This window comes from Neodiprion fabricii, chromosome 3 (assembly GCF_021155785.1).
Source record: "Neodiprion fabricii isolate iyNeoFabr1 chromosome 3, iyNeoFabr1.1, whole genome shotgun sequence".
Taxonomy (NCBI): Eukaryota; Metazoa; Arthropoda; class Insecta; order Hymenoptera; family Diprionidae; genus Neodiprion; species Neodiprion fabricii.
In genome coordinates, this window is record NC_060241.1 from 41,001,213 (window position 1) to 41,020,951 (window position 19,739).

The following is a 19,739-nucleotide window of genomic DNA, read 5'->3' on the forward strand; positions in this document are numbered from 1 at the left end:
TTGGCCGTATAACGTTTATCGTTCGGTGATACCTGTACCGTGCATTTCACGTATAATATTGTGAAAAATTGAGTGTTATAGATATAGATATACCGCTGATTCAACGCCAGCATGAATCACCTGCGTCGAATGTGCGCTGTGAGAGCAATGTTCTCTTCGGAAAATATCGTCGTGACATTTACGCCTGCGCGTACTCTTCACTCCCGGGAGAAATAGGCGAAACACGGCATTCTCATAGTTTCGTGTTTGATTTACACACAAAAGAGGATAATACTGGAATGCATATGAAAATCAAGTAATATAGATACGCGTTGCTTTCAACATGAAAATTACATAATTCACACAAGTGTTCCGAACAGTGAAGAAATCATTAATCAACTAGGTTTATCTCACCTGCTATCGCGAATCGACGGCCGGAACTAGGTACTTTGGCCCAAAATTTAATGTCTACATTCGTAGCATTAACATCAAGACCGATAGAACTGCGAAAGTGATACTCGGTAGGTGCCGGAAGCCCTCCTCATGACAGATGAGCTCTAACGTTCCTCCTCGGCCAATTAAAACCACACGCCATTCTCTAAAATACAGCAACGGACGTATTGCATTACACAAACAACGAATGAATTGGATTTAAAGGAGATCGGTATGAAAATGAATGAATTTAGAAATTATTGGAGAACAGAAAGAGAGAGAGAGAGAGAGAGAGAGAGAGCGCGTGAGGGGGGGGGGGGGGGGACGAGAGAAACGGGTTTATTGTAAGTCCTGAGTCACTACGATCCCCTAAGGACTACGCATCAATTACACAAAAAAGAAAATAAACAAAAAATAAACAAATTAAGGATACGTCATTACAAGTAAATAAAGCCATGCGTAAAATAGGTGAATTAATCAGTAAAAACCGAGAGTAGTTATCAAATAACTATTAAAAAAGAAAAAAAGAGAGCGAAAGAGAGAGGGAGAGTAGAATAGGAATTTATTATTATCCATCGCAACATTGAACGAACTTAGAAGCTAGGTACAGAAAGAACTTAGGACTAATTCTCAGCATTAGTAAGGATAGTTATAAAGGGTAAGTGACTAGAGCTAGGGGTGCGTAGAGAGAGAGGGGGAGGAAGAGAGAGAAGCGTTTATCAGACATCATGGAATAAGCATCCCCTAAGGACAACAGTCATGTGTACAGAGAAAGGTAAGAACATGATGCGCCCTCTCTGGCACACACGGTTTCATCACATAGACTTGTAGTAAAGAAGTACGCTCGAGGACTACTATGTACAAAGAATTACTCACATCTGGTGAAGGATTCGGTTGAATTCAAACAGGAATATATGAAGGAGAGAGGTAGGCAGGGAGGGGAAGTGCGAGAGCGAGAGATAGAAAGCGAGAGAAATGGAGAGAAGGAATAGAATAGAATAGAACATTTATTTATTATACTAGGGCGGAGACCCTTGGGTATAAATGAGCAACAGTATACACGATCAGATATCTTAATAACTAACTACGCTAATTTACAGAGAAAATTGAGTAAATCTAGAAAAGAGAATAAAGGAGATATAGAGAGCAGAGAAGATCATGAGAAAATTTGAGCAATACAAAGATAATAGTAACATGCATAATAATGAAAATAATAGTAATTATAATAATGACGACGACGACGACGACGACGACAACAACAACGACAACAACAACAATAACAATAACAATAATAAGGGAGAGAGAAGCAATCGAAATATCAACATGTAAAATACTTCTCGTCGCCTGTTTGCTGGCGCAGGCGATTAATCGCTACGACAAAGTGTGAAACCATCCAGTCTCGTCCCTCGCGCTATCCCAACACCTGGTGGGAGTAATCCATCATCGTCGGCGTCTGTATTAGGCCTCGGGGCCAGGAAGCGATACTCGGAACGTGGAAGCTGGGCGAAATATTCGCACGCACGCCGCGTCGTCTCATTTAATTGTCTAGAGCAGCTTGCCGCATCGTATTGTCATACAATTATATGTACCACATTTCCATTGATTAATTAATTAATTAATGTCCACATGGGCCCTGTTTGACTAACCTTTAACCCTACCATGACTTTTCCAAATATTATATTTAATTTGTCGTGATGGGGATAGGCAAGAAATTAGCCAACTTCCCATTGATGATACTGACGTTCCAGTCCCTTTCTTCCCGAAACAGCAGGGTCTCCTTGCTGCTACTAACGCGTAATGCCCGATTCAACTTATTATAATCTCCCTTTTTACCAGTAGTCCCGCAACAGTTGACTCGGCTGCCCACGCAGGTGTGAACGACAACAGGTGTAGACCCACACACTCCCACGTCACGGATTCCTATCCCGTTTCCCGCCAGCATCTGTACCTCCGACATGTTGGAGTATAAACGCAAGCCGTCCGTTGCGCGTGTATGGAGGGAGGATGGCATCCCGCGCCACGCCGCGAGTGACCCTAAGGGCCGTGTCTTGCACGCGAAACAGTCTTGCTGCCTACCCGCGACTCACATGTGCGTCCTTCCATCCGGCCCGGCATCGCGGCATCCTGACCCGCTCTAGGCACAGCTGCGACGAAACGAACGATTTCTCGCACTGCATTTGTACGCCTTCTACCTCCAAGCCTACCCGTAGCCCACGTATCTTTAACTCGGTCTTCAGAGAAGCGCAGAGGGTCAAAAAGACTCGAGAGCTCGGAAAATTTTTGTAATCACCGGTATATTATATGTGTGCTTAAGGGGGGGGAGGGGTCTAGCTTGGACGGTCTAAAATCACACCAATTTTTCGAATTTGTTCAAAGATAATGGAAACACTCGGAGCAATTTCAGTTTGAGGGCCTTATTATTTATAGTTTAAAGAAAATTTTTGAATTTTTTTCAAGCAAATTAATTACAAAATGGCGGCGTGGAGTATATAAGTAGCGAACGACAACGTTTTCAATGCGGTGGCGCAGATACTTCGGTAAATTACACTTTTTTCATACCATTTTTTTTAACAAACTTTGGTTGGAAAATAAAATTTTCTGTTCATAATCGTATACGTTTGAAAAAAATTAGTTTTTTGACATTTGTGCTACGAGCTCGAACCCGAAAAGGTGTTTTGAAATGAAAAAAAAAATTTTGATCTGTTAGAAATTGGACAGTGATGTCGTGAGATGCACCACTGCAAAAGCACTCGAGTTCGGAGTCATTCGCTACTTATATGCACCATGCCGCCATTGTGGTATTAATTTCAATGACAAAATTCTAAAATAATCTTGTAACAATAAATAATAAAGCCCTCAAATTGTTCTGAGTTTTTTCATTTTCTTTAAACAAATCTCCTCAAAATAGGTATGATTTTAGACCGTACAAGTTGTATCCCCTCTGACCCTTCATTGTGAGACGCTGGTTCACAAGTAGTTAGTACTTGTATAACTCGGATGTTTTTATTTTTCTTTATAAAGTTTTGAAACTGTATGGAAAATATTTCACGATACAGAAATTCGTTCAAATGTTTCGGGCAAGTAACTACAATTAATCCAAAGGTTATTATTTTTGATATTTCACCATAATTTGTATCCTACAGAAGACTTGCTCTCGTTCCTTGTCAATAACGATAATAATTTTTTCAATCATCAGAGTCAATAGACTTTCATTCACCCGTTGAAGCTCCGAAATATTCACAACATGACAACTTGTCAAAATTAAGAAAAAGTGGTAATCGCTTCGTGACACGCGTATAAAGTACGTTGTTGTATTCTCTTATTTGTGAATCAACGGCTCCGCAACGCAGAGCTGAAAACCGCGACAAACGATCGCTAATTGCATACTAGTATAAATACGATTGACTATTTGTACCGAGTCACAGAGATTTCGAGACTTGAATCCTTTGATCGAACTTTAAGACTACAGTGACTCTCGTTTAATAAGTCCGATCATCGTCAGTCAATATAAGTATATAGATGACTGCGAGACAAGGTGCCGCACGACGCGTTATCTCTATAACCTGCGTATATCTGTGACTGTGGTGGTCCCGATCCTCGAGGGCCGCGGGATGAGTTGGCAAAATTGGATAATCAGAGTGCGGGCATTGGTAACGAGTCTTTCGTGACTCTCTTCTGTTATCAAATGTATACGCGCCGTCCGGCCGCACTAAAAAATTGGGTTACGTACCGCTTGACTGATTCATTAATATCAAACCACGCGGAAGAAAAAACTCACGACCAGGATCGGTCAGATCCAAGTATCACTTTGATAGGTCCCTTAAATGATTAGTGTCTGTGCGCGTCAACATTCTATATGCAACTTATTCCGCGAAACTGGGTTCGAGCCGGATCGTAGATAACGGGGCAAATGTATGATGAAAACTGTATTATACTTGATTTGTTTGTCATTTATTCACGACAACGTGCAGTCACTACAAAACGATGCAGATTCGCTTGGTCGGGATTTAGGAATTCAAGTTATACAAGAACTCGAAAAATAGTCCTCGAATACGAGCTTATTGTAATAGTCAGAGCTTTATATATTACAAAGATTTGGTGTGGCATTCGTCGGCTCACGATTTGTTTGCAAAGCCTCAAGAAGCGCAGGATGTTAAATCAAAATTTTCAAAGATCTGTGCGAAATAATCGAAAATATATACTTGGAGGTAGCATTGCTTTGGGTGCAACGCCTGCGAAGATGCATCGGTGAGGCCGGAACGAAACTCGACGCTACGGAACTGAAACTCTCCGTGATCACCGTGAACGTTAATTACTGTCAGGTTCGTACGATTGGATACAGGTTCCACGTAACCACGTATACCGTACCCTGACAGAGGACAGGATAATTTTGTTCAGACATCGAGACATTGTTCTCGGTTCACCAAGCGCGTGTATAAATAATCCTTCGTGTACATCAGTTGTATAGCTAATTAAGAACAAACAATGGAACCGTTTCGATACGATCCTTGCGCGTTCGTAATCGTCACATCGCGATCTAGTAATGGTTAAGTTGTAACGATTATAAACGGGGGGGGGGGTCAATGTATCGCAATGGCTACAGGCTGTGTCCATAGTCGTTGTCTCTACTCTTTCAATCGCGATTATCAACTTATTCCAAGAAATTTTAATGTACCATCGAATTCGCCGATCCGATTAGCTCAAATCTCCCAACAATTTAATTACAATCAGAGTCCGTTTTTTTTTTTAAATCTATTTTTCTTTCATTGCATTTCTGTACCATTCCCATTGCCTGGAGCGGAATGAAATAAAAGCGAAACACCTTTACTTTTATGCTACCGAAATTGGAGAAATTTGCAGCCTTGGTTTTTCTTGCAAGCTCTAAGGGGATTATCTGGACCAGGGATCGCTCAAGCTGTTTACCTACAACGTTTACGGTTCTCTACTGGTTGCCCGTGAGTCTTCGGCTACCCGATCCACCTCCTACCCACCTCCTACCCACTGCCGCCGGTCTGTTATATTGTAATATTTTCCATGAATCGGCAAGTGTATCGTGTCCGAAGAATTCTAATTGAGGATAGAATACTGGGTACACATACTATATGCCGCGTTGCAGCTACAGGCCAGCAGGGGGAGCAAACGATATATAATAAATATTAAACGACTCCTTGTGCCGAACCCAAGGTGTACGGGAGATGACTGAATGTTAATTAGCGAGGCGTGACAAGCCTCGAGTAAGTATAATAATCATAATAGCCAGCTCGCACGTAAAGCTTACTCGACCCAGGGCTGTTTATACTGCCCATACAATCGGAGAGATAGACTCGTCATGCGAAAGGACGATTCCGTCCCAGATACTATGAGTCGCTGGCGGTCCCGTCTATCATCTCGAGTTTCAACTTCCGACTCGTGGTTGCCGGGGATGGAGCGCAAAACAAAACGGATATGTACGAACTTGTTGTAACGAAGAGAGCCAAGGAAACTGAAACATTGTCCAAGCGAGAAATATAGCCCAGCGAGAAGAAAAAGCCGCGCACGGAGAGGTGCATAATTATAACCATACCTCTAGGCAGGGCGCAAGTACCGTGCGCGTATAGCAGCTAGCTAATGAGCCAATTAGCAGGCTGACTCGGTCGCGCTGCGTTTCCGCGCGTCGACAGCCGGGTGTCGGGTGTCATCGGCCGTCCTAAAATCCCATCCACTATTTATTCTTGTCACTCATTTGCGTCTTTTTCTCTGTTGTAGACCCGTGCGGTGACCCGATGCTGGAAAGGCCCTACGGTGAGTTTATTTCACGGTGATTAAACTTTTTGGAAGAATTTTATTCTCATCCGAGGTGCAAAAAGAGATCAACGACGTGCATAATATGACCGTCGTCGAAGGTTTCACATGCTTTCAATGATCGCAGCTGGCAATATTCCGCAAACGTAGGTTACATGCACCGGCATGATTTTCTGACTAGACGCGTTGCTGGCTTGGGATAAGATTGTGCGTTTTTAAAAAAAAATCGTTAAAAAATCGGGTAACATTGAAATGCCTAACATTGTTACACTTTCATCCAATGTGAGATGACCCGTTGAGAAAACCAAGCGCCGGTCGAATCTTATTGTCAGAGGATGTGCGGTCAGTCATGTCAGTTTGGGTTCTGGTGATTTTTAAAACGAATCAAAAGCTACGACGCATCATGTGTATTAACCCCAGACACAGTTATCTCACTCGCTTTTCACTTCGCGTCCAACCGAGCTAGAATGCGTGGAGTGCATTTGCAATCCATTGTGGGATGGTCGGGGATTGTCGCTTTGATTTGAAAATGTACATTCGTCTACTGCAGATTTGTTCCCACCACAGCATTTTGTTAAGAGTGCGCGTATCCGTGACGCGAGTGTTCGTTCTTGTTGATACCTCAAGTTCAAGCCCCCTGACGACGGGACATGACCTGCAGTGACGGGGATCAACAGGTTCCGCCCTTCTCCACCGTCTCGAACTGATCCAAATCGTTTTGAATCTAGTCCTCGTTCCTCTCCCTCCCTCTCTCCGACCCCCCGTGACCCCTCCCCTCAAGGGACAGGAATCCTCCGAGGCGTGAATCTAGTTGCTCGGCAAGCGGGTGCAAGAGGGTTGGGAATCCTCGACAGTCGACAGCCGATTAGGGCAAGACGGGAGCACCGCAACCCTCGGCGGAAAACTTAAAATAACATCGTTCAATCATGCCGAGGGCCTTGCTGCCTGCCGACAGGACAGACAGTGAACAGCCTGCTTTCGTATTCCCCTCGTCGTCGGTTACGCCCCCGACCTGACAACCCTCGCCCCCGTCATCGAGGACATCTTCGGGCATGCCGAGGCGGCCTTGCCGAGCATTTCGTACCCTTGATGACTCTTAACCTAGCGAAATACCCGCACGAATCGTGAAACGTCAACGCAGCTCAGAATCTCAGCAAGTTTCGAAGTATTTTCCGACACAAACGAAGGCTGCCACCAGACGTTTGATTACTGTCGCATTGCTGGGTAGTTCCTTGATTCTTATGCTATTCGAGAGTGAAAATCCTGGATATTTTGCCGGCAGTTTCGGCGAATAATTAAGTGCATCATTTCGATTTACGTTACGGCAAGGTTCGAGACCATTGTCAAGGAATTCAGGATACCAATAATTTCGACTTTTTCAAGTATAATTACAAAACCGTATCTATGCGAGTAAGTAGAATGACATATAGTATATGTGCATAATTTGTAGTACGAGTTCAACTAATTGTACGGCAAGAATATTTCCTTTAGGGTCTCGTGGCTGTTCCAAAGCCGCGTGAAATGAGCCTGTGTGCCTGGTAAGTAATGTAAACAAAACATAGCGCAGCATTCTGTGAAGCAGTTTTTCATAGCAGAAATGAAGAACTCCTCTCGCCGTAAGAATGTAAAATAAAATTCCACGAGCTCTTGCAGAATGGCACAAATTCATATGAAAATCTATATTTTAAGGAAAAATACCGATTATCAGCTGTGAATCCATACAATAGTACGAATATTTACGTGAAATCATGAAATACTATTCATGAACTACCGCTAGATGTAACATTTATTATTTAAGGAAAACTTACCGAAGACAATTTTAGTACCTAGTAAATAGTGGGTCTGCATTCAACAACCTCTCACGTATCTTTTCCGTATGATCCTTAAGGATTTTCGTGAAAAACCTGTCGTATATGTTTAAACTCACCTGGTATAAGTCATGTGAAGAGTTTTGAACATTAACTGTTTCTCTGAACCCGGAATTCTATGATATTCTCCAAACAAATCGTATTTATTTCAAGGGTTGATGCTCGAAAATCGATTGCGAAAGAGCAGACCATTCTGCAACCATTTATGAAAACCCGCAAAATTTTATACCGCGTCCCATACTCCCGAAAATTTGTCGAAATTATCGTAAAAAATCATATTTTTTTTCCACCAGGAAGCTCACACTCCATGTAAGCGAGTCGACAAAATATTTTTATTTGAATAGATGATTTTGTCTATGAATTCGACGAAGTAATTACAGCTCGATTAAAAATGTACCAGCAAATCCTTCGTGTAAAGCGGATTATCGGTACCTCGAAGCGTGATGTAGTTAGTCACCGTGATAGCGGAGATGAAAGGTGGGACGTAAAAGTGAAAGCCGCACCGGCAACGGCAACGCTCGCCGAGAGACAGATACCCATACCCGGGGCTACAGGTATCGCCCCGGGGCACTCTGATCATTCCTTGCGGAGTTGAGCGCCACTTTGACGCTCATTACGACGAGTCCCGCCCCCGGCACGGGTAATCAGGGTGCGCGGGGGCGAGGGTGCCGGATGACCTCGCCCGAGGCCCTTGGGCCCCCCGTTCCCCACGTTCCTCGCCACCGCCAAGGCGAGGATCCCTCCACAAGGTACCGCAGGCATACCTTCTCGTCTTTACCACGAGCGGCGACCTTGTCGTGACTTTGCATATGGACTTACGGACGTGAATCTGCGCGGTAGCGGTAAATATAATCCGAGTATTTTCAGAAATTAAAGCTTACCGAAATCTTATTATAGTACGCGATTTGTTTCGAGCGGTCCAGTCTTCCGTTCTGAAGAATATCCGGTCATGGTTTCATAGCAAGTTGAGCTCCCCGGGGTTTGGTTTCCAATTGTTTGCCGTCCGAGTCGCGAAACTTGGCATTACTCGTGAATCCTGACTCTGTCGCAACTCTGAGCTTTTCTCGAATGCCTGCATAGATAATGAGACGAGCGTAAACGTTAAGCCGACAAAAATATCCCCGCGAACTTAAACGCAGCAGTCGGATTCTGCCTCTATTTCTAGCCACGGCACAATGCCCGAATTATTTTCAATTATTCGTTCACCTTACCAAAGAAATGATTTGCGCAATTGGTCTTGGGATTTCATCGAGGCGTCTTCGAGTCAACAGCGCGCTTGTAAAGCAAAACGTGCTCAGCTTCACACGGTCGGCAGCAGCGCAGGTAGACGCGAGTGCGTGTGTGGGTGCATCTACCTACCACTACAAAGTGTGAAGGGAAGGATCTGAGGATCTATGGAGTTATTTGAATGCAGTTTGCCGGACAGGGAACGAACCCGTAGAATTTTTTGCGTGCCCTTATAACTCCGTCCATTTCTCCATTTTATTTCATTTTCTTTTCAGTTTCACCCTCCTTCTTCTCGTCCGTTCTTCTCCCTTGCACCCGTTTCATCACCGAAAAAAAATCCTAGGATGGGGCCCAGGTAGGACTTAATGGTCCTTCGACTACCCGGATGGCACCATTACCACCCTTCTCGCACGCAGGGTGAATCACCGGGCCGACAGACACGGAATCGCATACCTACACACACGGTTCCAAGGAAGAGACGGAAAGAGAGAGAGAGAGAGAGAGAGAGAGAGAGAGAGAGAGAGAGAGAGAGAGAGAGAGAGAGAGAGAGAGAGAGAGAGAGAGAGAGAGAGAAAGGATAGTAGGGTGGCTGCCAAGATATCAGGTAGCTAAACGCGGCGACACATTTTCGACATTAGCGTAAGAAACTCTAGGCGAGATTAGACCCGATAAGACGGATGAAGCCATTTCATTTTCACGGGTGTAAATAGTGATTCGATCTCTTGTTCCTGGTCGCCCTTCGGTGGATTGTGAGGGGTGTCGGGGGATATAGGGGCAAGTGGAGGGAGGACCCGAAAGTGTATTTTAATGCAGCAGAGGGATCTTTACTTCTAGAATTCCTCTGCCTTAGAATTCACGAATATTCTTTACGGAGAATCGTTCCTGGACGTTGAGACGGCAGCGACGTCTTTTTTCTTCTCGTCTATTCCCGACTATCATTCATGCGGGAGTTATGCAATTGATAAAAGGGAATCCGTCTGTCTCTATTTTCCGTCCCTCCCTGCACATGAGCTCGTGAAAGACTACACCCGTACCTACCAATAATCTTGATCAAATGTTGTAAGAAACGAAAGAAAATAAAATAATTGATTATAATATACATGATCTGCCGGCACCGGCAACTAACACGTAGATGCAGCTGGATTCCCTCACTAACTTTCTACCGAACGGAAGAAGGATATTGACGAAACGAGGGGATACAAACATTTTCAAAAACACGCAATCGTGGTTGGCGAGATTAAGCAACGAGGAAAGGAAGAAAATTCCTATTATACGGAATTTAATCCCCGCGTTCCCGTATACTCCGTATTGGCCTGGGTGATTTAAGGATATTACGAGTAAATTTGAAATTAATAATTGTGTCTGTGATGTAGTGGGGTGAGGATTTTGACATCATGTTACGCCGCCTTCTCGGCCCCGACTCCGATTTTCGTAAATTTTCAAAAATCAATGAAATTCTACTGTCGAAATTTTTAATAGTGAGTTTCAGAATATTATTTTTATACTTTTGACGATTTTTTTGAAAAAATTTTTTTCCTGACGAAAATAACGGAAAAAGAAAAAAACCTCACCTCCAGACCCAGACACTGTCGCTAAATGTCGTGAAACAGTCATCGAATAATTTTAGAGGATGGAAATATACTTATTGCGATTATTTTCCTCCTTTGTAGGCAATTGTTAATTGCGGAGGAGCCTTGTCCGTGAGGAATATGACATTTTAGTACACCTTCTACGTCTGCGTCCAAGTCAGTTGTGTATATGTAAGTTTTTAGAACTGTACGCATGAATTCGAACCTATCTGTATCTACCTGTCATTTAGCATACCGAGTTTTTTGCTCCACCTGGCCGCGGCTCTCTCGTCGAGCTACCTTGGGTCGTGGCGGCGTTGTCTTTGTATCTCCACGAATGATGACTCTGCACGCGCCGTCCATGTCCGCTGAGTTGGATTGGATATCTAGCATAACCTTGTTTCACGACGGACGCTACTAATGGACGCTACTTCATGCCGCCAACCTACGGCACCCACTCCAAAGCTTCATTATGATAATTCAAATTCGATTAGGTCAACTACGAGCTCTGGAACTTGAGATGAATTATTTTTCAGCCATTAGAATGTACAGCCACAAAGTGCATTCGTGTACTTCATTCCGTGAAACTTAATTGCTTGCATTTGGATCGTCTGGCAGACATGCTCCCATCAAAAGGTCGTTTGAATTCACGCAAGGATGGAGGTTTCAACAATGAACACCATAAATTTTGTTTAACCGTTGAAAAAATTTTTGTAAATCACCCACGATTCTTTGAAATGAAAAAAAAATTTGATTTCTACGGGTTGAACTAGAAAAACTGTATCTGTCAAATTTCCAACGATCATTATTTGACCTGCCTGTTTCCATAGACGAGGTAATGAGCAATTCCGCTTTGTGCCACGCGTCGACAACTTCAGACTTCATTTCGAGATGGCCAATAACTTTCTAAAGTATACCTATCCCGTACGTTTTTTGTGAGAGCTGCACGCTAGCACTGATTACAGATCGTTATTTTTTGTCAGAGCGTATGATGCACTGTTGAATATAATACTCGCGTGAACCCTGGTAACTCTGTCCTATGTTCAGGTCGAACGTTTCACGATGATTCAATTGGTGCTAATTTTTTCTCGTCTTTGGAACGCAGTAAAAATTTTGATCGGTGCATCAGACACGTGCAATCTTAACAAGTTCTACGATTCTGTGCTCCAGCTAATCATACTCCACTCGGTAACTTGACCATCGTAAGATATGTTTATTCCCTACTAAAGGGCGCTGCGGTCTCGGGGAACCGCAGTAGCATAACCCATTACTTGGCGCAATCATCCGGTAAACAGCCATTAGTAATATTTCGTGTTGGATCTGCATGCTCGACGCGTACGTGCGCAGAGCGAAACAATCTTCTCCAGTGTGGCTGATCAAGTCCAAGTGCGCAGCTCCAATTTCAGAGGTATCACTAGGAGATTTAAAACGTTTCTTGATCCACGCTCCAAAATCGCTTATGCGTAAAAAACTCGCAAGCCTTGATGCTTCGGCATCAAGTCCAATCATTGCCGCCACTAATAAATTACCTCTAAACTAACACAAAATTAATTTCAGTCTTAGGAGTACCAAAATCAAATTGTAGAACAGCATCTCTACTTGCGCTGATACAGACCGGTAGCTTTTGCGATCACACCGAAGTACGGATTATGTTGACACAGACGTTGGAAATCAGCAGTTTCTCAGCTATACTGCATGTGATGACGATGAACAGAACTCTTTGAATTGTCCTAAAAATCGGAATCATTCGGAATAATCCTTGTCTCTACCTGTTTCCCTGTGTGACTAGGGTTTGGAGGATTCCTGGCACTGGTCGAGTAATGGAGACGATTGACCACGAGAACTAAGAGATAATTCTATGTTTTGGTACCGACGTACGTATGTAGATTCTAGGAATGTCTGTAACATATGTCGCAGACGCAACTATAGGTGGTCAGATGAGTTGAGAGACATTGGTAGGCTGACGTTAGCTAAGCTTTAATCTACGCCAGTCATCTTCGGCAGGGAACTCACTGACAATGAGCCGGGCGAGGTTCATCAAGGTTTAGTGGGTGGATTGCGTAATAAATATATAATACGAATAATGATACAGGATCGGCAATGTGTGCTCTACACCACGGATAATAAGCATCATTGGAATGGATACCGATCTTCCGAACAAGAGATCCACAAATCAGACCGTAAAGCCAATCAATTAAACGGCAGGCCGCCGATCTGCCGCAGATTATAACCAGTAATTATCTGTAATTAAATATTGCCTGGTCGATCAGCCGCTTCCAGTCTCGACTGGAACGAACAAACGTTCCATGGTATATTCGTAGGATGAATTCCAAACTTCCCCCCGCTTCCGAGTCGTCCTGCCCCTCCTTGGCTCTCAACTTAATTTTTGTCACACTTCCGCGTGACTTATAGATTTCAGTCTGCGATTAAGGGATGAATACGAAAATGCTTAATGCATTTAAGCAAGGCATGTCTATATAATACTTGTCCCAGATACCTCTAATATGCAAGTATTCTTCTTCCTTGTTAACTTATTAATATTCTTTTTTCCTTTCGCTTTTGGCACAAACAATACCGCCGTAAACAAGTCCCAGAGAGTTTTCGATCAGAATTCGTTGCCGGAATTCATCATTCGCACAAAAATTGCTTCGAAGTTAGACAGGCGAAGGGATCGAAAGTCAGTGGATCACCGGCCCTGCGATACAGTCCATGACCGTGCGGCCCTGGTACCCAACAGCGGCCTGCAGCGGGGGCATAAATAATAATAATAATAATAAATCCCGAAATCCTGACCACACGTCATTCAACTCTATCATTATTCCCTCGTTTTGCCAACAACCGGACCAAAATTTTAATTGATTCTCTGAACGGCTAGAAAAAATAAGATAACATATATTCGTGTAGTTATACCCATGCGGTACCCTCCACCTTTCGTTTCCTGCTCCTGCACCAACACTGCTGTGCGGGTGACTACCCTATTCTGTAACCTTCAATGGTTGAACCTTCAAGCTCTAATTTGCCGTACAGCGTCAAAACAAAGGCTGAATCTTGAGTGCACTTTGAGTTAGATTCTGATTTTGTTCCTTTTCAATGGCTATGTTTGATATAGAAAACCGAAATTCTCACGTCAACGAGTTTCCATGTTCGAATGAAAACCAGTCGTGTTCATCAAATGCACGTGAAAATATCTAGAATCGATAACGAGCCAGCTGGTTGTGCATTGGGAATTTGGATCGCTGACTGACTTATATGGTTAGGCTTCCGCATGATCCTCTGTTTATCAAGTATTTCACCTCCCATCGATCTATTGCTATTGCGATCTCTTCTCAGGTAAGCTGTATCGAGTTCTAGTGTGGTGGGCTTTTTACAAACCATCATTACCCAAGTGTTCTGCATCATTAATCTTGTAACATTTCGACGAACCTATATACAATTACTTTACGTACGCTGGATATAAAAAGTTTCATTCTTGTATTTCAATATCAATAAACTGTCAATGTCGTATTACTTTGAATCTTATAGTTTTGCACAATACATATTTTGAGAACAGGATTTACATATTGAACGCCAACTGCACGATTAGAAGCTTGCGTGTCTCCATCCTCTTCACCGTTATATTGTTCTTCGTAGTGACAATCGGTATGTCGGGTGAATCACAGCCGTGGGTACAGATGTGTGAGTGTAGGTAAGATGGCAGGCTCTCAACAAAGGAGTATACAAATTAGATTAAATCGCCTGAGGGACTGGCACTTATGGGCATTGCCGTAGTGTTGGTGCTGAAAGTGGGTCAGAATGAGAAGAAAATAAAAAGAAGGAAGGGCGAGGGATGCTTGAGACAGGTTAGAACGGGTATACCTGTAATACACCTAACGTGATGAATAGATTTGAGTCATGCAAAGTTCGTGCATCGTGCGACATACAGTGCCGATGTCAATTGGGGTGGCACTGACGAATAAAAAGTTGCCCAGCTTCTGAACCCTATGTGCTCACCATTTTGCAGGAGATAAGAAGTGCTCGTGTAGTACATGAAAATTGCAGGTTAACATTGTGGTAATGCCGACGGTGGCTCGCTATTTGGAAGCATAAAGGGGCATTGACTGGCACTCCACCCCAATGTTTATTACCCTTTCATTTGATTCAACAAACTTTAATCGTAACAAATTGATAAGCTGTCCTGAGAGCGGCGAGATCATAGGAAGATTATGACCACGGGGAAGCCAAGGCAGCGAGGGGGTCAAGTTTGAAATAAGAGAGCCGGCCATACCGCGGGATAGAGATAGAGAGGGAGTGAGAGTAGGGGGGAGGGGGGTTCTTCGTGAGAGGGTGCCATTAGCATAGGAGGAAAGACCCCCCATGGTGCAGTCCAGGAGTTGGACTATATTATAGGTGCAACTGATATATAAACCGAACTCCATTGATTTATGACCCAACCGATTCCTTTAATTATAATACGATATTTATTCAGATGAGAAGCTCCTCTCGCTTCGGCCAACCTCGAAGTCACGCTGCTATATGGTAATACGATTAACTTCGAAAATTCCACTCGCCTATCCGAGTACCGCATATGACCGTTACTTAATGGGGTACAAAAGTTAAAAACGACGGGGAATTTAGCAGTTTCAATATCGGGGCATTTACACTGGATAAGAGGCGTATATTTTAGCTTTTAATCCAGTTGAGTTACAGATACGTTAGGTTGAAATAATCCATTTTTTCGATACTGGTTGAAAAATTCGGAACCTGGTTGGTTGAATATCAAGTTAACATTTATCACATTAACAAAAAGTTGAGTCTTGGGTATGGATCAGGATGACAGACGCAACTTAAATTAGTCAGGTACACCTTACAAGTTCAGAGGTACCGATTTCAATTACACCTGCTGATGACAGTCACTGATTCTAATTACAGGACGGACCAAACAAGTAAGCCTGTGTGCACCCATTGTTCATTGGGCTTGTACAAGTGCAGATGATGGACTTTGTAGTATGCGCGAGTGTTTGTTTAGCGGGATGATTGAAACGTTTCTCATCCCAAAATCCATACCAATACAAATGACCCGATCACGAGATGCGGTACACGGAGTCTGGTATTCCGCGCGGGTGCGTTTGATTTATACCGTAACTTTCGACGAGAGAGGTCGAATTTAACCAATTACGAGCCCGAAAGAACAAGCCAGAAAGAGAGAGAGAGTCAGGGGGGGGGGGGATATACAGGCATCTCGTTTCTCGTCGGCTTTGGCTCCGGCTTCATTCCTCGAGTCCGAGAGCACATCGGTGATCGGAGCAATCTGAGTACCTACAAGGTTCGCGCGTTGGTGTGAGTTCAATGGTGCATATCTTGTACGTCTACCGTAAAGACGTGCACGGTAATATCCTGTGCGTGAGATGCAGCTCCTCACACACAGTTACACCTGCCCACGGTCCTGTTACCTTGTGCCGACCGCGCCACAGGTGAAAGAAAGTGTAGAGCAGACTTGGATGTCTTGAATCGAGTTAATCGTGATTAATATCGCAAGCCCGTAGCGCTTGTCGGTAATTATCTACACGTGTTTTATCGTGTTGATGCTCGGTCTCACGTGTGGGAACTTTATCCAGTGCCATCTGACTGTGAAACTCAAAGCCAAGCCTCGCGAATCCTTCCCATTCACCTACAACGTACGTCTCGAACCTGAACTTGATGCACTTAACGCGTGTGCGAATTGAACGATCGATGGGTGGACGGGTGGGTAGATATACATATAATAAAAACATTTCTCATTTATTTTCTTGAGGAATTTTAAAAACTCCAGTTGTCCGAATTTTGTAGGGAGCTTGTTAACTCAGCCCCACCGCAATGGAATATCTTTCCCAAAATATTTTTTTTTTCTATTTCAACATCATTTTCCGATCTACAAATACTCAGTTTGATCATCATATAACAAAATCGACATTTACAGTTTTTCTCCAAACTTGCATGCGATCGAATACCTATAACGATAGTCAAACGTTCCAGGGTGTAGAAAAAATTCACAAGGATATGCGATAACAATTTAAAAAAAATCCAGCGATCTGGCCCAAAAACTTCGTTTTTTGGTATAGCCGTGCACCGTCTCTGTGCCGTTCACTTGTACATTTTCATTTCCAACCGAATTTCAACATAAACAGTTCAATAGTTTGTCTGGAATGCTGCCCACAAAGGAATTGTACAGTGATATATGTGACTGATAATTATAGAACAAAATCTCTATGCGTATTTTAATGAGATGGAGTTATATTTCAAAGTATAACGAATTACGTTGAAGAATATCGAGAATAGAAATTTTGCAAAAATTTGAACCTCCACCCTCCTCGAACCGATCCAGGACAAGGTTTAATTAAATTCCAGCTAAGTCAGTCGAGTGATTCGTTTTTTATCACGTTCACAAAAATCCACCGCGTTTTTACAAATATTTGTAAACGACTTTACTGGTGACAATATATTTCGAACGTGGTCTTAGAATAAGTTCTCAGTTCAACGTTATTTGCGAATGCAAATATATAAAGCCCTCCGTTTACAAACTAACGTGCCTAAAAATAGGAAATAAAAGATCCAGCAGTTCGATTGTTAGATCGGATGATGTAAGGACCGATGAAATGCCTTCGTTTTCATTCAAGTGAGTCTTTCTGGACGAAAGCAGGTAGTTTTCAATTATTTTAGTGGTAGGCCTATCTGAACATGACGAGTGAAACTCTGGACGATACAAAAACGTGATCACTAACGTATCGTTTGATTCTACCCAGAGTTATCAGAAGCTAATTGTAATTATCGCTATTGGTGATATTCGTCAGTTGAGCAGTTAGCTACAATTCGAATTTTTACATCTCAACGTCATGCATGACATGATGCAGAGAACTACACGGACTGCCCATTGTACACATACGTGAGGAAAAATGGTTGTGTCGTAAAACAAACCGCCGGTTACCCGACAATGTTACCCTAGTCCCGACGCGCCTACATGATCACACTGTTCAGATCTTGAACAGAATGCAGGTCTAATTAACAATATACTTCGCAGTGTATGAATATCTGATAACTACACGCAAATCCACACGCCGCGGCGCCGTTGGTCGAACCTTTGAAAAACATTAAAAATGATGCTGAAAAAAAAGAAAACAAAAAACAATTTGCCTGAATTTCCTTAATTATAGGCCCCCTTGAGCCTCGCGTGTGTCTCGCTTCAGTCGTTCATTTCTTCCCAATGGCAGGAAGCAGAGAATCGCATCCTCTTCGGCTCCTCAGAGCAGTTCATCGCCTCCGCTACAGTTCACGCCAATAATTATCGCCGATTCTTGCAGCTGACATAAATCGTTATACTTGTAGTTATTTTCGATCCGCATTTTCTACAGCTGCCTTTGATGCCACAGCTGGAAGTGTAAAAAACTGGTTAAAGCTCCAGAAAACGTGATTCCTAATTAACGGATCGTATGATATCGTAAGCACATTGTACTTCAATAAAGTTATTCAATTCACTCAAAAAAATTCTCTTGATTGGAAAATTTTTGTACTTACGATCGTACGGATCATCGGCGTCAATTGAAAATAAGTGCAGGGTTATTTATTCGTTGCTGAACACAAGTGCGACTCACGCAGCCGTTCCACCTGGTACCCGCCAAAGCGGCTCTCTCTCACCCGAGTCTAGCATTCAGCCCAAGGAATAAATGACCACGTAGAGGACATAAAACGACGAGGCGAACATTGACGCTAAAAGTAAGATTCAAAATGCAGTTTTCCTTTTGAAGGATCGTCAAATGACTTGTGGAAAATTGGGTTTTAACCCATGTTTGTAAGCACAGGTGTAACTCAAACAATCATTCGGCAGTGAAACCCAATATTGATCGAGTCATTGCGTGGCGTTTTTCATGCTCATTATTTCTGGGTGGATGATATAATACATGGTGCATAGATGAAACGACTTTTCGGGGGTATGGATAAGGAGGAGTGCGGAGGAGCAATCGGCACAGGTGATAAAGTAGAGGCAAGACGTCCGTCGAGAGACGTCTCAATAAGCAAGATGAAGAAACCTCGGTTAGGCGATCGCAGAAAGGGCAGACTCGCCTCGCTTACTTACGTTAGCTCCCGCCGGCGTCCCTCCCGCGGTTGCGTCTTATACTTACCTATATCCACGTGCCAACTGCATTGGGGTAGGGAATAACTATGCACTCACAACTTGGACAGCGTACGATACCGTCGAACAAAGCCACCAACCGGCCGACTGGTGGGTGCCAAAGGCTTTCTGATATACGGTCGCTAAATCATCGGGGTGAGTCGAGGATGCGGACAGGTGCGCCTCGCCGCCCCCCGGCTCGTTCGACACTGTATGTTCTACGCTGTGCCGCATATTCGCTGCATGCGTAACCTATACTAACGCACTGTCAATGTGTGTGAAACTTTGTGTTACACATGCACGCTTGTCGGCCCGACCTGTGACCTTGGTAAGAAACTTACCCCTTTCCCTTCCAACGCAAAAACAGCGCCGCCTATAGCCGCGCGTAGTAAGAAATTTGGGTCTCGTAAATCACACGCGAGTATGCAACCACACCAGGTTCACTTTATGCTTGTAGTGGTATAATGCGCCCAGCCGCGCTAGAAAAACCCAAAGATCATGTACAATTCGTTTGATTTTTATTCAAACTTTTGGTTGATGGAAGGGTACTAAAATTATTGGATCGTCTTTCGGAACATCTCATCCGGAATTGGTGTTGAATAATTTAAGTGATTAAACTCATTACACGTTTGTAGGATAAAAAATTGAATAAAAACAGTTCTTTCTCCTCGTCTGAGGTATGCTTCACTTCGCTAATTATTGTTATGTGCATAACAGGATCTTGGTATAGGGGAAGGGCGGCTAAAGTGGGCTTAAATAAAT

General features: G+C 43.3%; 1 protein-coding gene across 2 annotated transcripts in view; it reads left to right on the forward strand.

Moving 5' to 3' along the window:
* The window catches only part of LOC124177997, a 115,887-nt gene that overhangs the window by 15,976 nt on the left and 80,172 nt on the right, over nucleotides 1–19,739 (forward strand). For both annotated transcript variants that reach the window (XM_046561015.1, XM_046561016.1), the window contains exon 2: nucleotides 6,157–6,192. In XM_046561015.1, coding sequence (XP_046416971.1) covers nucleotides 6,157–6,192 — 36 coding nt within the window. The remainder of the gene's footprint in view (nucleotides 1–6,156; nucleotides 6,193–19,739) is intronic.